Here is a 19556-nt window from a genome sequence, read left to right as displayed (position 1 = left end):
TCATGTCAATTTTTTATTTATTACAAATTCATTCAAACAACAATTGCATTTACAATCTATTATCATTGGTTTGAGGAAGCAGACGCTCTTGTTCATATTGTGACATTTTTTGATAACTTTTATTTCTGCAACTGTCCTGAAATTCTGCAAGTAAGTGGAAAAATGCATGAATTTTCATTCATTATTTTCTCTTTAAAGCTGCAGTTAGACTCAAACCAGTTTTTCTGCCCTACAGACGAGCCGGAAACCATGAAAGGCCTAAGCCCATTACTAAACTTGCATACATTTGTACACATATTCACACACACACTCACTTGTTCTTCATCAGACCTCATATTGCTCCCATTTCCTTTCCTTTGAAATCTCTTCCTTACACTTCTTGATTTCAGATGTGTTTATTGTGTGTGTTGATGTAAGTGTCCGCTGTTGTACTCGAGGGCACAGCGTACATCTGTTCTGTAACTGATCTAAATCAAAGGCTTACACACCACATGTTCTCAAGTGCATTAATGAGAAAACCCAAGAAGCTTTTACAATCGCACACGATGGCTAAAAAACAACACTAAAAACACGTGTTTGCGAGTTAATTATTTGTTTCCACCTCCAAACTGGCTTTTTCTTTACTTATCCGAGATTGTGGTTTTCGTGGATAACGGCATCCATGTTGTCTTTAGCCGTTTTTTGGGTGCTGTTGTGCTGTAATTGCTCTCAGATGCTCCTTGTGTTTTATTTCTGTTTACTCTCCAGTGGAAACAGAAGTTATGACAGGAATCAAAGAACGTGGCGGGCTTTTGTGCTATTGCGGCCTCAAACCAGCGATGCTGCATATTTATAACACATGTTTTTGACCAGGTTCTTGTCTTTTCGCCACATAGATGTTTTTCTCGGGTGCATTTCAACGATGTGCACTAGAAAGAGCGCCGCTTTCATGCAGGGTTGTGGCAAAAGTCTCAGAGTGTCTTGTATAAAAGGCAGCTGAGCACGAAAGCATATGTCTGCCATCTGCAGGGTTTCTGTTTATATAAGATTATCTTATTAAAGAGCTGGTCATGTGATGATTGAAGACCACTTGAGTGGATTGAGATTGAAAGCGGACTGCGGTCTACAGTCGCACGAGTTTGCAACCCTGCTGTAATGTCACGCTTGACTCGCGCATCAGGCTGGGATTTCAGAGTTATTTTTTCTTTAATTCTGTTTGAATTGGCCCGACCGCACCGGCCTCAGGTTCGCAGGGCGTCCGTTGTGATTTACGCATTCACCACTTAAACTGGATTTGTTGCACTAAACATGAACTTTTGTCCCATTTCAGAGCTGAGTTGTTTACTGTTGAAAGCTCAGCTGTCTTTGAAGTAAATCTCTTCATGACTTCTTTTACTGTCGGATACTCTCTTTGTTTCCTAAAGCTTTCACAGTGAAACTTTACCCAAGTTCAAAAGTGCAGCTTATGTCTGTTTCAGTCACTTTTATTTGAATTCTGATTTGTACATACATTGCCGTTCAAAGGTTTGGTGTTAGATTTGAAAATAATTTAATATTTTTATTCAGCAAGGATGCATTTTAATAGATCAAATGTGACAGTAAAGACATGTATAATGTCTGTTTCGTTCATTTTAGATGATTGCTGTTCTTTTGAACAGTCTATTCATCAAAGTTCCCTGAAAAATGTATCACCGTTTCCTCAGAAATATTATGAACTGTTTCTAACATTGATATTAAGAAATTTTTCTTGAGCATGAAATCAGCATATCAGAATGATTTCTGAAGGATCATGTGACACTGAAGACTGGAGTAATGATGCTGACAATTCAGCTTTGAACACAGGAATAAATGACATTTTACAATATATTAAAATAAAAAATTGTATTTCAAATTGTAATAATGTTTCACTGCATAAGGGACATTTCAAAAATATTGAACAAATCATGCCAATCCAAAACTGTTGAACAGAAGTGTATGTTGGCCTGAAGTAAAACGAGATTCTAAGTCAAAGTCATTGAAATAGAAAGCAGTTATAAAAAAAAATAAAAAAAAAATGTTATATTAGCATAAGAGACTTCTTTCAAAAACTTAAAACAAATCTGAATTTTTTAGACACTTTTGACTGAAAGGGCAACTCCAAATCAATACATTTATTGAATAATATGACTATGCATAATGCAGATAATGTTAATAAGATGATTTGAAGGTGTTATGTGTAGTTTTACTTGTAACACAGAATAGCAGTCTGTTTGTCTGAGCATCTCGACTGCGGCAGGAATAACATCCATGTAGTCAGAAGTCTCCATCTTGCACTTGAAGGCTTCTCTATGTGTCACTATGTTGTTTTGACCATTAGCTGTGTGTTTTTTCAGCTGACGGATGGAGGAAAGGCTGCGAAAGCGGGAGTCGCTGTGCGAGATCTGGTCCTGTCCATTGATGGCATCAGCACTGAAGGCATGAACCACCTTGAGGCTCAGAATAAGATTAAAGCCAGCACAGACAAGCTCATCCTCTCTTTACAGAAGTAAGAATTTGCATGCACTGCTTTGGTAATTGGCTAAATAAATAAATAAATATTAAATAATATATATATATATATATATATATATATATATATATATATATATATATATATATATATACAGGGCTTGACATTAACTTTTTTGCTCACTAGCCAATGTGGCTAGTGGTTTTCCAAAGTTACTAGCCACACAGCATTTTTACTAGCCACATTTTTGTTGTTGTGAAATTACCTGATAAAAGTTGACTATGGCGTGCTAAAATTTACTTGAACTAGATTTACAACCCTTTTAAATGTAAAACCACTGTACACACCCAAATCAAGACTACATAAATATATAACAATACAGGTCATTATCATTAGCTCTGATAAGGTTGTGTGTAAAGCTCCTTTTTTAAAATAAAACCATGTATTATGTATTATATGTCGCCACATTGCTCCACCGGCAGACGACATGACTGCAGCAGGGCAGCTACTGTAGCTGTCTCTTCGATTCTTTGTTGTCGGTCACTAGCGACAATACTCATTAGGGCTGTCAAAATTGCTCAAAAATGACCTTCGAATATTCCCTCTAAAAAAAAACACATAGCTTATATTCGAACTATTCAAACATCTGGTTGCGCATTTTGTCAATGACGCGCATTACGTCAATAACAGGACAAATTAATACAAAGAGACATAACTTGAGTTGTATAGGTAGTTTTTTTAAGTTTAAACATATTTGACAACGTATTACCTACACGAAAACAAGTAAATCAACTAATGGCCAAGACCGCAGACCTCACTCACTCTCGCTCGCTCACTCGCATGCACTCTTTCTCTCTCTCGCCCTCACCCTCAGCACCAACCGCGAATAGAGCGTCTGGCGCGAGTGTAAAGACGCGTTTACGCGCGTCTGGAGGTCTTGCGGCGCGAATGAGGCGTCACGCGCTCTGTGCACAGGGCTGGACTGGTAATCTGGCATACCGGGCAAATGCCCGGTGGGCCGACGTGCTTTTGGGCCGATACGTCTCATAATTTTTTTTTTTTTTTTTTTTTTTTACGGCCCATAAAACTCGTACATCGGCGGCCCATTCGTTTTGTTTTGTTTAATTGACGGCGCCGCTGGGTTAGTACCGGTGTAATGCATTGATAAAAAAAAAAGTCATTTTTTCCCAACTGACAGACCGGCCCATGAAACGCGTAGATCAGCGGCCCATTGGTTGTTTTCTTGATTGACACTGGGCTGGCCCAATCACATCTTTAAACACCTCCCCCCCTCTGGGCTCTGAGCGAGCGTGCAGTGTCAAGTGTGTGTATCTGTCAAAATAGTCTGAGAGATGGAGAAGAAACGCAAGGAATGTGCAGAGAAATAGCGCGAAAAATAGACACAGGCCCTTCAAGCAGACGCTGTAAAATGTGTCAAAATGTTTTCTTCATCAGCATGACCTTCATCAGCTCCAGTGGCTGATGATGAGGACAGTGAGGAGGATCAGGAGAGAGATGAGAAAGTGTAGAGTCCGCGGTAAGCAGAACTACTTTCAAAACACTTTGGCTATGAGTGTAGGAACCCATTACCCAGTTACAGATTATTTCCACATATGCATAGTTGACGATTACAGAAATTTACTAGAAGTTTAATGAGACGCGTTTTTATCCACGTTTTCCGTCAAAATAAAAGCTCATGCAGTTTCCGTCAAAATAAAAGATCATGTGCTTATCTCTTTCAAGTATAGAAATTAGTACAAAACTAAATGAAAGTTTTCTTTATTTTTCAGTGCATTTGTTTTACAATATATGGCTATAGGCTACTGTCATGAGATTAATAATATAACTGTTATTATGTAGTAGTGTAATATAGACAGACACTGTTAGTAAAAGAGGTTTGATTTTTTTCCTTTGTTATATTTGCACACTGAATATTGGGTTGGAGCCTCAAACTGCACCAGATTGATGAATTTAACATTAAAATGCACAAAATGTTCTTAGGGGGAGCATGCCCCCCAATCCCCCTAGAAGGACCGAGGTCCACCCACCACAGTTTTACCAAAACTCCTGTGAGAAACACTGGTAGGCCTATTGCTTTGCCAATGCAGCTTATAGCTTGTTTTTTGGATTCATCACTGAGGAGTAAATTTTTTTACTTATTTCATCTGTTAACTCTCACTTGTTTATACTCAATTATTACATGGAATTAGTGGTTTTAATGAATAGGAGTTGAACAAAAACTTATTCAAAAGCGTGCAAAGATGGGTGGTGTTTATGTTCATATGTAGTGGGCCGGTCTGGGCTAAAATGCCAGGGCCGATTTTCTGTCCCAGTCCAGCCCTGTCTGTGCATAACAGTTTAAATGAACAACAACAATAAGCAAATGTTGAGTGCTGATCAAGAGTTTTGTGCAAGCAATTTAAGGTCGCGACTCTAATATAGCAGGCTTCATTCAGTGATTTAAACAAATATTATTAACATTAATTGAAGTTTTACAGTATATATAACCGACATTGAACGCTCCGAGCGAGCTGTGCTGTGGTAAACATGGAACTTTTCCTTGACATGAAACGGTAAATAATCAAACCAGTGGAAGCCTGCAGTGCATGAAACTGCTGTATCTAACCTACCTTATTCATGCAATATCTATTCAGTCAGTACAGTAGCCTACACTTTAGTAATGTTTCTGTTTAACGTTAAATAAAATGACCCCTCAGGCAGCGCGCCCACTCGCAAAGCAGACAGCCGCGCCTCTGCTACCGCGGGCGTTTATCCACATTCGAATATTAATTTTCACCTTCGAAATTCTGTTTTTTAAAACGTTGACAGCCCTATGGCAGTTGTAGTGTCGTAGTGTCACACTTATTTCAGATGCCTTTTGAAAAGACTTTAATTATTCAACCCGCCAAAGTGGCTAGTTGGAGTGACTGTGTTACCCGCCACGAGCAAAATCCACCCGCATTTGGCGGGTTGGCGGGTGCTAATGTCAAGCCCTGTATATATATATATATATATATATATATACAATACTTTGTTTTTGTTATACATGTATTCATTATGACTTAAGGCTAAGCCCTAATGAAAGATAAAACATTCAGACTTGCATCATAACAGTGTATTTGAGCCGTGTCGGGTTGGAAGCGTATGCTAACTCATCTCTCAGACCCAGTGTTGTCACGTTGCAGAATCGCAAACACTCACAATCTATTGTAAATGCAGAGAACTAGTGGAGCGCAGTTGTCCAAACCTTTGAATGGTATGTGTTTTGGGACCAGAATAAGTATGTGTTTTGTTTGCATGTGTGTGTGCCAGCTTCCTGTTTCCCTGTTTTGTCCACTAATGGAAAATTTTGTCTCACTATCAAGCCATGGGAAACACACACACACACACACACACACACACACACATGCGGACACAGAACAGCCAGACTCAGTGTGCCCAGTGGTGACAGAAAAACGTTCATGGATTGGTCTAGTGGAAGTGAAAACAGAGAGAGAGACTGGCAGTGATGGACAGATAAATGAGCTGTGTCAAGTGAATATGGGAGAAAAAAAGGCCAGATACAGGCCTAAATGTAAGATTTGAATTGCTTATAATATTTCCATTCATTTGGATTACACAGTTTTAACAAAAACAAACTAATAAACTTAATGTGATGCATATTTGGCAGTCATAATTTAACCGAGGAAGAAACGAATAAGATTTCCATAATAGTACTAATAAACTGAATGTGTTTTAAGCACAATAACCAGGTTTAGATATGTATCATCATAAATAAATACGATTGATTTCAGTCTCATACATTTTAACAAACTGAATATTACTTGTTCCACAGCTAGCCATTTTTCACAAGGAACAGATTTATGCTGGTTCTAAGCATTTTGAATAAACGGATTTTAAAAATATGATTATTTAAAGAGGTCATATTATGCCCTTTTACTAAGTCTTTATATTGTTTTTAGCTCTACTTGAATAGGTTTTCATGCTTGAATGTTCAAAAAACACATTCTTTTCCCCATATTTGCCCTTGTTGCAGCTCCTCTCTTCCCAGTCTGTCAGAAACACTCTGTTTAGTTCCTGTCTCTATTAAGCTCCTCCTTCTGAAAAGTGTGCTCTGATTGGTCAGCTAGACCAGTGTATTGTGATTGGTCAACTGCTTTGAGCATATTTGGGAAATGTCCCGCCCCTCACCATAAACGCAAACACTACTAACATAAAACTCAGTCAGGCCCTTCCCCTTTATTTTGCATATGCCTTGGGTGGGAATTATTTAAATGAGGAATATTGTTCATTCCTGGAAGAAAACTCAAGACTACAACAGAGGCGTTTCAGGGAGTTCAGAAACAGTGACACTAATATAGAGAATAACTGCCGCTGAGAGGACTTTGTAACTTTGAAGACCTTTTTAATGTTCAAACATGTAAAACAGCATAATTTGTTATCTTTACATAAAAGAAAATAGATGCAAATAATTCATAACAAATATGCTATGCTTTAATTAGTGCAGAAAATCATACCTGTTTAATTTATGTATGACTGACAAATATGCATTAGGTTTATAATGTTAAAACTGTGTAATCCAGATTTTTTTTTTTCAATTAAAATAAATTCTTACATGTAGGCCTAAATATGTAAGACAATTGACTTCATCTCACCCATATTCAAATACAGTGTTGTTTTGATAGTGATGGTAAAGTAATCACATTCTCTTAGTTTCACTGGGGCTTAGTATTAATAGAACTATACCAGCATCAGCACCATCTGAAACCAGCAGTGTGTGTGTGTGCATACTTATTGAAGTGTGATATGCAGACCTTCATGGTTTATCTGCTGTACACACATCTCTATGCAAGTATGTGAAAGCAAACACTTCTATCATGAGCTTGATTTCATGCATTGTGACTTTCTGAAATGTGTCAATGCAATAATGTTGCAATCTCAGTCTTCTTCTAGTCGGTTTTTGCTTTCAGGTCAACCGTTTTCATTTGAGAATGACCTTGCCGAGCAATTTGGATCTTATAAACATGTTTATAGCAGCTACCAACGACATTACCCACTTGACTAATTACATTTATGCAATTAACAGGCGCTTTATCCACTACAAAAGAATAAAAATTAAAGAACAAAAGCTATTTGTCAAAGAGCCAACAATATTCATAATATACAATGCCAGGTTTATTAGTTTACACAAGAACTTTGTGTACTTGCATTGAGTATGTTTCTGGAAGTACCAAACCTCATCAATCAAGGGGGCGATAGAGTTTCCATCAAATGTCCAGATCAGGTCGCTGCTATGAAGTTGTAGGCTTAAAACTGTTTCTCTGTCATGACAGTCTAGTCGAGCTGAAAGAGGAAACTGACTGTAGAAGAAGACTTTCATTAGAAGCCTTCATAAGAAGCCCTTTGCAACAACACTGAAAATTCATGAAACACTTTTTTTGCACTCTGAAACATTCCAGAATAAAGTCATGCACAAAATCTAGCTTACATAGATTGAAGTGTTTGCGTTGGTCTAATGCAAAGAGTCCAGCCGTTCAACAACAGTTGTGTATTCTGACCGTATATTCTTTTTGAAGCACCATAAATTGCAAATATTGAAAATGTTTTGCATGAAATAGACTAATATATTTTCAGTTTTCTGCACATCGGTAATGCACTTTAGTCTGGGTTACCAGGTTATGTTGCAGTTTAGGGTTTAGTTTTACCTCTTATTATTCGTAATTACAGCAGACTACAGGTAATGAGTGATTTTATTCATTAAATTGCTTTTGTGTAAATCGGAAACTGCAGAGAATTAAACATTTTTGAGCAAGACACTCAAAAACCAGACATTTGTACGGTTTTGTGTGTGTGTGTGTGTGTGTGTGTGTGTGTCTGTGAGCCTTGTTTTAGTGCTAATGGAGGACGCTTGAGTTTTATTGGAGAGTTATGTGGAGATGCCAAACTCGGCTTTAGCTGCAGTTATTGGGTAGAGATTTGGGGTTTTACAGGCTTTCTGTTGATTCTCATATATGACAGTAGATTACACAGAGAGAACGAGAGGCTCCATGTTAATTAAAAGCACATGTAGTGAATTATTTTATTGATTTCTTTTGGTTTGTGTTCGCTGTGAGAAGGCCAGTGTCACTGCTGTACTTCATCTCACTTACCATCAGATCAACTCACACAGATGCTCATATCATGTCCATTTATATTAATGTTAATTTATTTTATTTTATTATTCATTCATTCAACACAAAGTCCATTTATTTATTCATATTTATTTATTCACCATAAAGTCCATTTTATTTTTATTATTCCCTGAAGACCATTGTTAATTTCCTATGGTTATTTATTTATTTTCCCCTTTAGTCCATTTACAGTTTTAATTTCTTAAGGTTTCTTACACCAAAACAGTTGTTTTCTAGTTTCTAGTTTCTTCCTGACCCATAGAATTAAATTAAATAGTTTAAACTGAATTTGTATCTTAATATAAAGGAAAAAGAGTTTTTTTTTTTGCCCCATTGCAAATATATAAGCTTAAGCTGTTATCTTGTTTTAATGATGCTTTCACTTATTGTTTTATTGTATATAAATATGAAATACATTTAGCATAATATGCATTTGAGCTCAGGTTTAATGTGTGCACTATAATTTTAGATACAGTATAGGAGGAGAGATGGGCCTCTAGTAAAAATAATGGGAGAACTCGTTGTGGTTTTATTTATTATAGACCATGCAAGCATAATATATGATGCTATTGTTGGTTTGATGTTTTTGAAGCCAAGATGGCCAACAAGTGGACTGACTTTTCCTCGCTGACGTGTGTTGTTTAGAGGATGTTTATGTTGGCCTTTCTGAGACACTGCAGGCTTCTGTTTCGACATTAATGAACTAAAATGAGTTTATATACACTGAAATAACAAAGAAGGCACTTTGGGGAAAAATAATTGTCTTGTTTTTTGCCCTTGAACGCCCTCGCTCAACAGCTTGAATCATGTAAACTAAGCTAAACAAGAAATCTTGTCAGCTTCATGAAAACCTATAATTCTTCATTCTCTTATTTGCGTGTGTTCTTGATTCTGTGCGTGTGTTGTTTATGCATCTGTCTGTTTTTGTGTTTTGGTCCAGGTTTGACGTTTTGTTAGGCCACATCCACAACGCACAAATGATCCTCACTGGTTCTGAATGCTTAAACACACACATGAGTGCCAGATCCTAATCAGAGCTTGGATTAAACTGACCACACGACTTCTTAGGCACAGAATACGTCAAACATGCTGTCAGATTCAACCATACTGGTATACCGCAGGGTTGAATGCAGGTTACTTGATTACATGGGTATGTGGGAGGTGTTTTGCTGACCGATTGGAGCTTGATTTAATTAAACCATTTAAACTCCATCCCAATCCACTTTTGAATAACCTCAGGACCATAACAAACCCTGACATGGGTTCATATCCCGAGAGAGAGAGGAAAAATAGCTAATCTGGTCTGCTAACAGTCTTTATTATATTAATGTCTTCCTTGTTTGACTTAATTTTTGCTCTTAATGTCTGTAACTCATTGGTCTTTTGCACTTATCTCTAAACTCTCTCTGTGAGTGTATTCTGAGCACTCAACTGTCTGAGGACTGAAAAGCGTAAGCTGCAGCTCGTCTCACACACTGTCCTGCACCGAACACATCCCTGAATGTGTGTGTTGGCATTCACAGGATATCACAGCTGGATAAAATCCCATTTTCCATTAGCGAGATACAGCAGGATAAAAATCAACATTTGGACGAGAGTTCAATGCATAATTAAATTCCCACCAACATTTTGTAATATTGCATGGTTTTGTACTTTTGAAAAGAATTTAATAATTACCCTCCTTCATGTCCTCTTGCTCTCTTGATTGAAAGCTGATATATTAATTTCCGATTTCAACATTGCATCTTAAAGGATTAGATCACACATCAGAAATGAATATTCTGTCATTTTTAGCCTCATGTCGTTCCAAACCTATATGGCTTTCTTTTGTGGAACACAACTGGCGATGTTTAGTAGGATGTATAATGCCCAAGTTGCTCTTTTCCAAGTGACAAAATGACAAAAAGGTTGAAAAAAAAAAAAAGAGTACACAATATTCATTTTGGATTAACGTTCCCTTTAAAGCTGATGTGAGTGATTTCTGCGCTCCTAGTGTCATCACATGATATTGCAATTTCACACAGGTGTCCCGAACACTCTGCCATTGGTCCATTTTTCAGTAAATACGGCTCTTGAGTTGAGCTATATAGAGAAAGTTATATGTTCTTTAGATCAGTGTATTGGTGTATTGGGTTATTTAACCATGTAAATATGTCATGTGAAATAATAGCAAAAAAAAAAAAAAAAAAAATTTTTTCAAATGGAACATTTTATTGAAACTTTAGACTAAATCTAAAAAAAAATCTAAAAATACGTTTGGACTAAAAATACAAGGCTTTTTATTTTTCTCCCTGTTTAATCTCGTTGTGTAGGAGAATCAGTTGAGATAATAGAGATCTGATTTGTGATGTTTTGTTCCTGTGGGCTGTTTTTAACAAGTCTTTCTCAAGCAGACACACACATTCACACACTGTAGCAGAATGCAAGAGTTTTAGTTATTAATGAAGGAAAATCAGTGAGTCATGCGTCAGACTGCAGCCTCAGGGTGTGAGATATAAATGAGATGTCAAACAGATGCTCTGAGAGAGTGCGAGATGATGATGTCACCGTACGGTAGATGCACTGTTTGTGCTACAGACATAAATGTATGGGAATGTACAGTAAGTGATCAGAAAAATGAAATACACTTAGTGGATGATCAAGTAGGTGAAAAAATCCCACCAGTAAGCAACCATCCAGAATACCATAGTGAACAGAAAATACAGACGAAATGAGTGTTTTTCTGATTTTATGAACTTCTCAGGACATATTTTTAGAAATGGGTGTTAAGATGTGCACTTGTGTACTTGTATTCCAGCTAACAAAAATATGTTCTAACAGAATGTTTTACTGTTTAAATGAACATGTGAGATAATTTATTTAATAACTTCGCTTCATACCACATCATTTAGGCTCGGTATCAGGCAGCTCTGAGGGAATTTTTCAAACAAAGAAGACTCAGAAGTGCCTGTATCTACTCTGGAAATGATTGCTGTGTCTAAATGAGACATAATTTGATCACTCCCTTTGTAATCAACTGGGCTTTCAACACTAGAAGCTCCTGGCTTACATATTTAAGCAACTTCTGGCAGTTAGACCACCTTTCAAAAATGTTTCAATGTTTATGAAAGAAGTCTCACCATGGTCACAGTAAAAACATTCAAATTGAGTATTATTATTACAATTTAAAATAACTGTTTTCTATTTGAATATATTGTAAAATGTAATTTCCTCCTGTGATCAAAGCTGGATTTTCAGCATCATTACTCCAGTCTTCAGTGTCACATGATCCTTCAGATGATTTGCTGCTCAACTTTTATTATTATCAATGCTGAAAACACTTGTACTGCAGCTGATAAATAGAAAGTTCAGAAGGACAACATTTGTTGTATCAGCTGTAACATTATTAATGTCTTCACTGTCACTTTTGATTTTTGAAGTATAAATCTTACTGACCCCAAACTTTTGAATGGTAGTATATCTCATTATGTTCTAAAAAAAAGAGCCTATTTTAATATCTGAATTTGCTTATTTCAAGATATTGGCACCATAAAATAGTCTATTTTATAAATATTTGTACCTTTAAGGACATTAAGAGACTGTCTGTCTTCAAATTTGATTAGTTGAATACTACTAAGTTTGTTAAAATAACTACCTCATAAGTTCCAATCAATGCATTTAAAACAAAGGATTCAGTTAAGTAACATGGATTAAACCAGAGTAGTTTCTCTCTTTCTCTCTCTGGCGGTGTTCTGGCAGTCTTCTGTGTCCTGTGGATCTATATTGAGTGTACTGAGAACAGATTGTTAGCTCATAACTGCAGCAGTGTGACCACTCATGTTCATCTGACCGGATCAACAGTGCTAAACTCGACCCGACCCGCTGGATTTCACTTTAAAGACCTCCGTGGAGCGATGAAGTCACGTGTGCCTGTGTGTGTGTGTTTACATAGAAACAAAGATGCAAAGAGTCCACATATAGGAGCAAGTGCTTGCATCTCCTGTTATATAATACACTCTTCAAGATGTGTGTGGTTATATTTTATGGACAAAATTGTATCTAGAAGCTAAATTTGATGAAACCTCCCTTTGGGAGCATCCTTAAAGGTCAAAATGATTCAGAAATAAATTAAAAAAAAAAACTTAAGAGATGTGTGAGATTGTTCTAGGAGGACTCGAGTTCATATTCTCAGAGATGGTAACTGATACTCAATCACTCCGCCAGCCTCACACACAGACACACACAGCAGTATCGCTTGCTGTCAAACCATAGTTTTACTTTAATAACACACTACATCATGCAAGTTTCAAACCAAACCTGACCTGGTTTCTTTTAATTGACGCAAAACTAATTCTGTTCTCCCCTGCAGGCGAAATATAAATACAGGCCTATGATTTTATTGCAAACCACAGTTCGACGTTCCTTATGTAATGGCACTGCCAGCACTAGATGTGGTCACAGCAGAGTCATTAATGTTTTTGTCCGTTGTTTGTATTCCAACAGAGCTTCCAGTCTTCCAAAACCAGATGTGGCACCAAAGGTATGAGATTTACACACACATAAAGCCAGCGAGAGCGCACAACTGGAGTATTGTGAATGGATTGTTTGTGTGTATGTCATTATACCCCTCTAAGACAGACACACAGCTCTATACATATACTGTATATATGTGTATGCATGAGTTTTAGTTTTGCATGTTTATAGCAAGAGTGCGTAGTCTTGTATCGGTTGTGTTCAGAATAGAAAACTAGTACACTGCATACTGAACATTTAATAATGCATTCTACCTATTTTTTTCCAAATATTATATGAAACAGTTATTATATGCATAACTTGCAGTGTGCTATACTGGTGTCACATGATGCATGCTTCTCATTACACTGCATGTTTCATTTGGAATGTTGCTGTCCATTTATAATCTCTGACAGATAAGGTTATTTGCATTTATGCATTGCGTTTATATGTATGCATTCGTCAGATGCTTTTATCTAAACTGACATGCATTGCAATCAAGCTGTACATTTGTATCAGTTCATGCATTTCCTGGGAATCGAACCCATATCATTGGTGTTGTAAGTTTTATGTTAAAATGCCTTAACTATTGGCTCATCAAAATAAAGATTCAAGATAAAAAATTTAAATTGTTAAAAATTTGAATGGTTAATGATGCATATTGTAAATAGTCAAGTAAAATTTTTTTCAATATACAGTACACACTGCATGCTTTAAGAAATCACATCAGAATGGCATGCTTTGCTATACTTATGCTACTACTCATGCTACTTATTTTATTTCTTCATTATAAAGTGTGTATACTATGCACAGTATGCAATTTATTTATTTTTTTAAATATGCATTTTTAGTTTTCTTGGCCAAATCAACTCAGTAATCCTTACTGTTGGTTTATGTCAGCAATAAATGTCTGAAAATAAATACATTTCTGGTGCCTTTTCACTGCAGTCATGTGACAACAATATCATTGCATAATACATGAACATTCTGTTTCACATACTATTTTTTTAAATAGTATATACTATGCAGTATTCAGTAAGTAGTCAGCTAGTATTCCATTCTGAACATATTGCTACACACTAGGTTTTGTGATAGCATCTGTTCGAATAACCCATTCGTTGTTGTGTGCAATCTGTTGATTTGTTGCATTACTGTTGTTGTTATGTTTGAGTCCTGCATGTGCTTACGTTTAGGATGTTTCTGTGGAAATCATCAAACCCGTTCCCATGACAACCTGCATTCCATCTTCCTCTGACATCACAAACTCCACCCACATCACTTCATCCTCCAATAGGGGCGCTCGTCCGTTTGGAGGGGCGGGGTCACCACACGTAGCCTCCATTCCCTCCGCCGCATCTGCTTTTGCACTCGCCTCCTCAGCTCAAAGCCCTAATCCACTGGCTCCGCCTACTCCTACTGATGGCTCACCAAATCATATACCGTCGGTGCCCCGCCCTTCGGTGTATAACACACCCATCTATCTCTACTCCAATGAGAATGCCTGTGAAGTTGCCATGGGCCAGAGGCGGGGCCTGCTGGAAAGCCAGGGTGAGAGCTCTCAGCTGAATGGGTAAGAGTTTGATTGACAGTTTGATGCCCCACCCACTCTATCAACTTATGCTGCCTTCATGTGCTATCGGAAATGTCCTACTTTCCACTATTGAGGTCGAAATTACGAGCTTGTCGCATTAAAATGCTTTGTTGTTGGAGAGAACATGAATCATGGAGGACACCAGGTTTATTCTTGCCTATTTATTGGGAAAATCTTATTAAAATCAAAGTGATATTTAGCGGTATTCATTGACAACCAAATAAACATTCACCGTGCTATCTCGATAGTCAGCTTGTTGATGATTCTGGAATTTCCTTCAAATACAGGGATTTTCGCTGTATAAAACATACAATACGCTTCATGTAAATATGCACTACTTTAACAAGACAAAGCAATGTAGCGGTTGTGGAAAAATAATAAAAAATACCAGTCACAACACAATCGTTCTTCCCTCCGCCAACTCTGGAACTTGGGCATCAGAATTATCCCCGAACTTCCCAGTGGTAAACACGACTTGAGAGGGCATTCATGTCCACTTTTTAACTATAGGAAACTCATATTTACGATAATTCCGAAAGCATGTGAAGGCAGCAATAGAGCTTAAAAGTAACCGACTTTTCAGAGGTCTGGGTTCTGAAAGTTTTTCCAATTTCCAATTAATTTTCTCCATAGACGTTTCAGAAAATACACAACCGACCAGCTCAGAGATGAATCATTCACAACATTACAGCATTCAATCTGAAGGAAAACTAATTGTTGTATAGAAGACAAAGGGGCGAGACTGTGTATTTGCAGGTTTGCTGGGTCTCTCAGGCTGGTCTGTTGGCTGGTTTTAGGGAGGATTTGGGCATTTTTAAGCCGGTCAGACTGGGAGACCACCTGGTTCGTCTTTCTAAACTAGCTGAGTACCAGGGTTGTTATAGTTAACTAAAACCATAAAAAAGTTAAATAAAATAAACATATTTTATTTCAGCTAGTTGCCAAAGAAACATTTCTCATTTTCATTTAGTTTAACTTGATGTACTAAAATAATTAAAACTGAAATGAAATGAAAATTTATTAAAAAAAAGCTTTTATTAAAATGAAAACAGAAAATAAAAAAACTATAATTATAACACTACAAGTTACAATACAAATATTTATATCCTAAATTCTTCATATTCAAACCCTCAAGCTTTTTACATTTTAACTCCTCCACGTTTTATTTTGGTGTAATATTAGTTTAATGCTGTAAACTTCTGTACACAAAAATGTTGGAAAATATGCTAATGTGAATGTAAATAAAGTAAACCTAGCGCACATTACACTCCCAAACGCACATTAAAGTTGAGTTTGTGAGAAGCAGCATTTACTGTGAACCAGTCAAGTCAAGTCAAGTCAAGTATATTTATATTTGTATAGCGCTTTTCACAATACAGATTGTATCAAAGCAGTATTAAATTAAAATAATACAACAAGGTTTGTTTCTAGTGGAATTTATTGATTGATAAAATCAAATTAACATCCCCAAAATATCCCCAACTGAGCAAGCCAAAGGCAACAGTGGCAAGGAACCGAAAAACTCCATCAAGTGACCTAATGGTGTCCTTAAACTCCATCAGGTGACCCAATGGAGAAAAAAAAAACCTTGTGAGAACCCAGGCTCAGTCGGGGGCCAGTTCTCCTCTGGCGTTTATGAACTAGAGGCCGACCAGGCTGCTCTGAAAACAAGCGATTATAAGCTGTGAGCGTGCAAATAAACACAGCAGCACTCTTCATTCTGAAACACACAGCGCTTCAGACTATGCATTTCATTTATGAAATCACAGCTTTTTATTTGGTAATCACGTTTTGATATTTGATTAGATTTGATCAGTTTTATTTTGATTAATTGTGCAGCACCAACATTATAATGATACATTCAATTTAATTAATTATTTGCTTTTTCATAAACGTACAAATCCTTGTATGGAAAACCCTGCTGTAATGCAACAAAATGTTCACATTACCTAGCAATAAAATGGAATGTTTGGAATCAGAATGTTTTTAAATAATTTAAACCATATTCTACATCCCTTAATCCTACCCAATACCTAAACTTAACAACTACTGTACCTTACTGACTATTAATAAGCAGTAATTAGGAGTTTTTTGAAGCAAAAGTCGTATATAACAGTTAATAGTGAGAACTGGACCCTAATCTAAAGTTTTATTTTTTACAACTTTTGAACTCATAGTTGGTCTATCTGAAAGGTTCATATATTGGCATTAAAATCAGTTTCACTGCAGAGATTTCGAATGCCATTTCTGCTTCCGTAACTCACTTTTGAGCTCCATCGTCCCTGTTGATTTCCAGGCTGCTGTTTTTGGACGTCTAAATGATGCCAAAAATATATTCAAAAATGTAATATGAAAGTGTGTTTAGTTGGTTTCCATGATGTACCTCTCCGCATTTTTTGTGATGTGGTTTAGCTTGGTTGGATTAGACCACCAGTACACGACAGCTGAGGTTTGAATACTTGGAAGAACTACATGCCACATCATATTCATTTATCAGAAGTCATGCCAACATTTAAACCCAACCAAAGTAGAAATATTTCCATGCCTCCTCATTTTTGTAATTTTTCTTATTTGTTTAATATATATTTTTGGGGGTCTTTGGATCACTAAATAATATTCCAGAATGTTGTTTCATGGCCTGAAGACTCTGGCAGCATCTCTCTGTATCTCTTTTCGTTCAGTGACGTATGTGAGATTTTATTCGTTTATGAGTGGTTGTCAGTGGCTCTGATGTACGTGTGTATATTTAGATCTACGTAATGGTATCCGTTATGTGTTTTGGTGTGTGTGAATCAGGGCTCTCCCTTGGATAATGTCACAGGGGAAGCTCAGATGTATTTTGAGTGTGCGCAAACCTCCCTTCTGGGTTTCATATTTTAATGATGGTTTTAAAGTGTCTGATTGACATTATTACGCAGATGAACTACGTGTCTAATTACACGTGCTGATGCACACACATATTCTGAGATAAACACACACACGCACGCACGTCTCATCAGACCAGTGTGTTTGTTGTGATGCATTTTGTTTGTTTCTGTGTACTAATACGTTTAATAGTATAATATCAGCCTTTTACCAGCGCAGATTATAGTTTAATCGCCCAATAAACTTATTCTGCTTCTCGTTAAGTGCTTAGAATGGAATACTATTTTTTGCAATATGCAGTATGTGTACATAATATGCATGGGACACTGTAATATGGCTGACCTATTACAAGTGCCAAAATATGCAGTATATACTGTATAGTATGCTTGTATTTCATTCTGACCATTTGAGAGCATTATATTCACTAGATAAAAAGGAGAGAAAGAGTCAAATATTAGAGACGTGGGAGAGAAAACTGATGAAAACCAAATGCTTCTCGTCATAGTGTGCACTCCTCTAATGGTTTCTCCTCCCTCTCTTGTAAACTCTGATAAATCCTCCTCATTATCCTCATACAGCTGTACATTAAAGAGTCAAATCAGTGCCAAGCCTGTGTCTGTGATTTTTATAGCAACTGTTGAGAAAACATATTCATCCTTAATGCAACCCTGTGTGTACCTGGTTCTGGATACTGTACTTAGTTTGAATGGAAATAATTCTTCTGGATTGAGTTTGTCTTGCTCTTTGTCGACCGATATGGTGTTTTTAATGGCTGATGTTGATATCAATATCTTAAGAGCAGAGTGGCATATATATATATGGGATATACAGTTTGTAATGTAATTTACAATGCTTTATTTACACAATATTAAACTCACAGAATACATTTGAGAACAGAAAATGTGCACAATCCATTGACAAAGCTGTTGATTTTGGGAACTGGTCTGGCCAAAATATTGATCTACAACATTTTTATATTTGTCTACCAAACATTTATATATATATAAAAAACTGAAAATGTCATTTTGACTTACATTTGCGATTAAAAACAATAATACAAAGTTGAGTCAAATTGCAAAAAAAAAATCAAAAGTTTAAAAAGTAATTTTAAAATATAATTGTATCCAAATATTCATATTTTATATGTAAATATTATTATTTAACTAAATATTCTATATTGTTCTGGAAATCTTTCTGGTCACTATATAATTACTAGATGTACAGTAAATGCACAGTTAAATTAGCTGTTGTTTAATAATTCCTGATTTCATTCATTTGTATTTGTGCCTCAATCATCCACATTTGAGAGTTTGTTTATTTTAAGTGATATATATTTTGTTTGTGTGTGTGTGTGTGTGTGTCTTCAGCTGTTGGTCTGTTTCAGAGGGGTTTAGGAATCAGTGTTTGTTGTGTATATTGAGTTAGTGATGATTGTGTGTTTAATGGTTATTTTCTCCTCTGTGCTTTTCAGCAGATGACTCCAGCCATAAAGTCAGTACCATATAGATGCTCCTTTCATTGTGTGTGTGTGTGTGTGTGTGTGTGTGTTGCCTAATATGACAGTTTTGTTTTGCTTTTTGATTTTTCCAGGAAAATCCCCAAATCTATTTGTTTTTTAATGGCAGCACTTTGCTTTTATTTAAAGTGATGAAACACTAAGACTTATGATTTTCACATGACAGACGAATAAACAAAAAATAAATCAGTCACTAAGCAAATCATTAAAGTTTTACACAATCCCTTACAAAATCTTACTGTGGCATACAGTATGTTGACAAAGTGATGTATCAGATGGTAATACTATGGTATTTTGTAGCACTAAATGATTACCATATTAATGGTATTTGGTGAAGAATACCATTGCAGAATCATGGTTGTACCATGTCCAAAAATAAAAAGATAGTATTACCATGGAAATTAATGACCACCATATTCATGTACCATGGTATTTACTAAAAAAACATGGTAGTAT

General features: G+C 36.4%; 1 protein-coding gene across 1 annotated transcript in view; it reads left to right on the top strand.

The window, feature by feature from the left end:
* The window catches only part of pdlim5a (PDZ and LIM domain 5a), a 63921-nt gene that overhangs the window by 18209 nt on the left and 26156 nt on the right, over positions 1 to 19556 (top strand). Inside the window, exons 3-5 of the mRNA XM_081366361.1 lie at positions 2352 to 2503; positions 13120 to 13156; positions 14322 to 14698. Of these exons, the coding sequence (XP_081222487.1) occupies positions 2352 to 2503; positions 13120 to 13156; positions 14322 to 14698 (566 nt within the window). The remainder of the gene's footprint in view (positions 1 to 2351; positions 2504 to 13119; positions 13157 to 14321; positions 14699 to 19556) is intronic.

The sequence above is a fragment of the Scardinius erythrophthalmus genome (genome assembly GCF_964197995.2).
Source record: "Scardinius erythrophthalmus genome assembly, chromosome: 5".
NCBI classification, from domain to species: domain Eukaryota; kingdom Metazoa; phylum Chordata; class Actinopteri; order Cypriniformes; family Leuciscidae; genus Scardinius; species Scardinius erythrophthalmus.
This window is presented reverse-complemented; position numbering and strand designations above follow the sequence as displayed.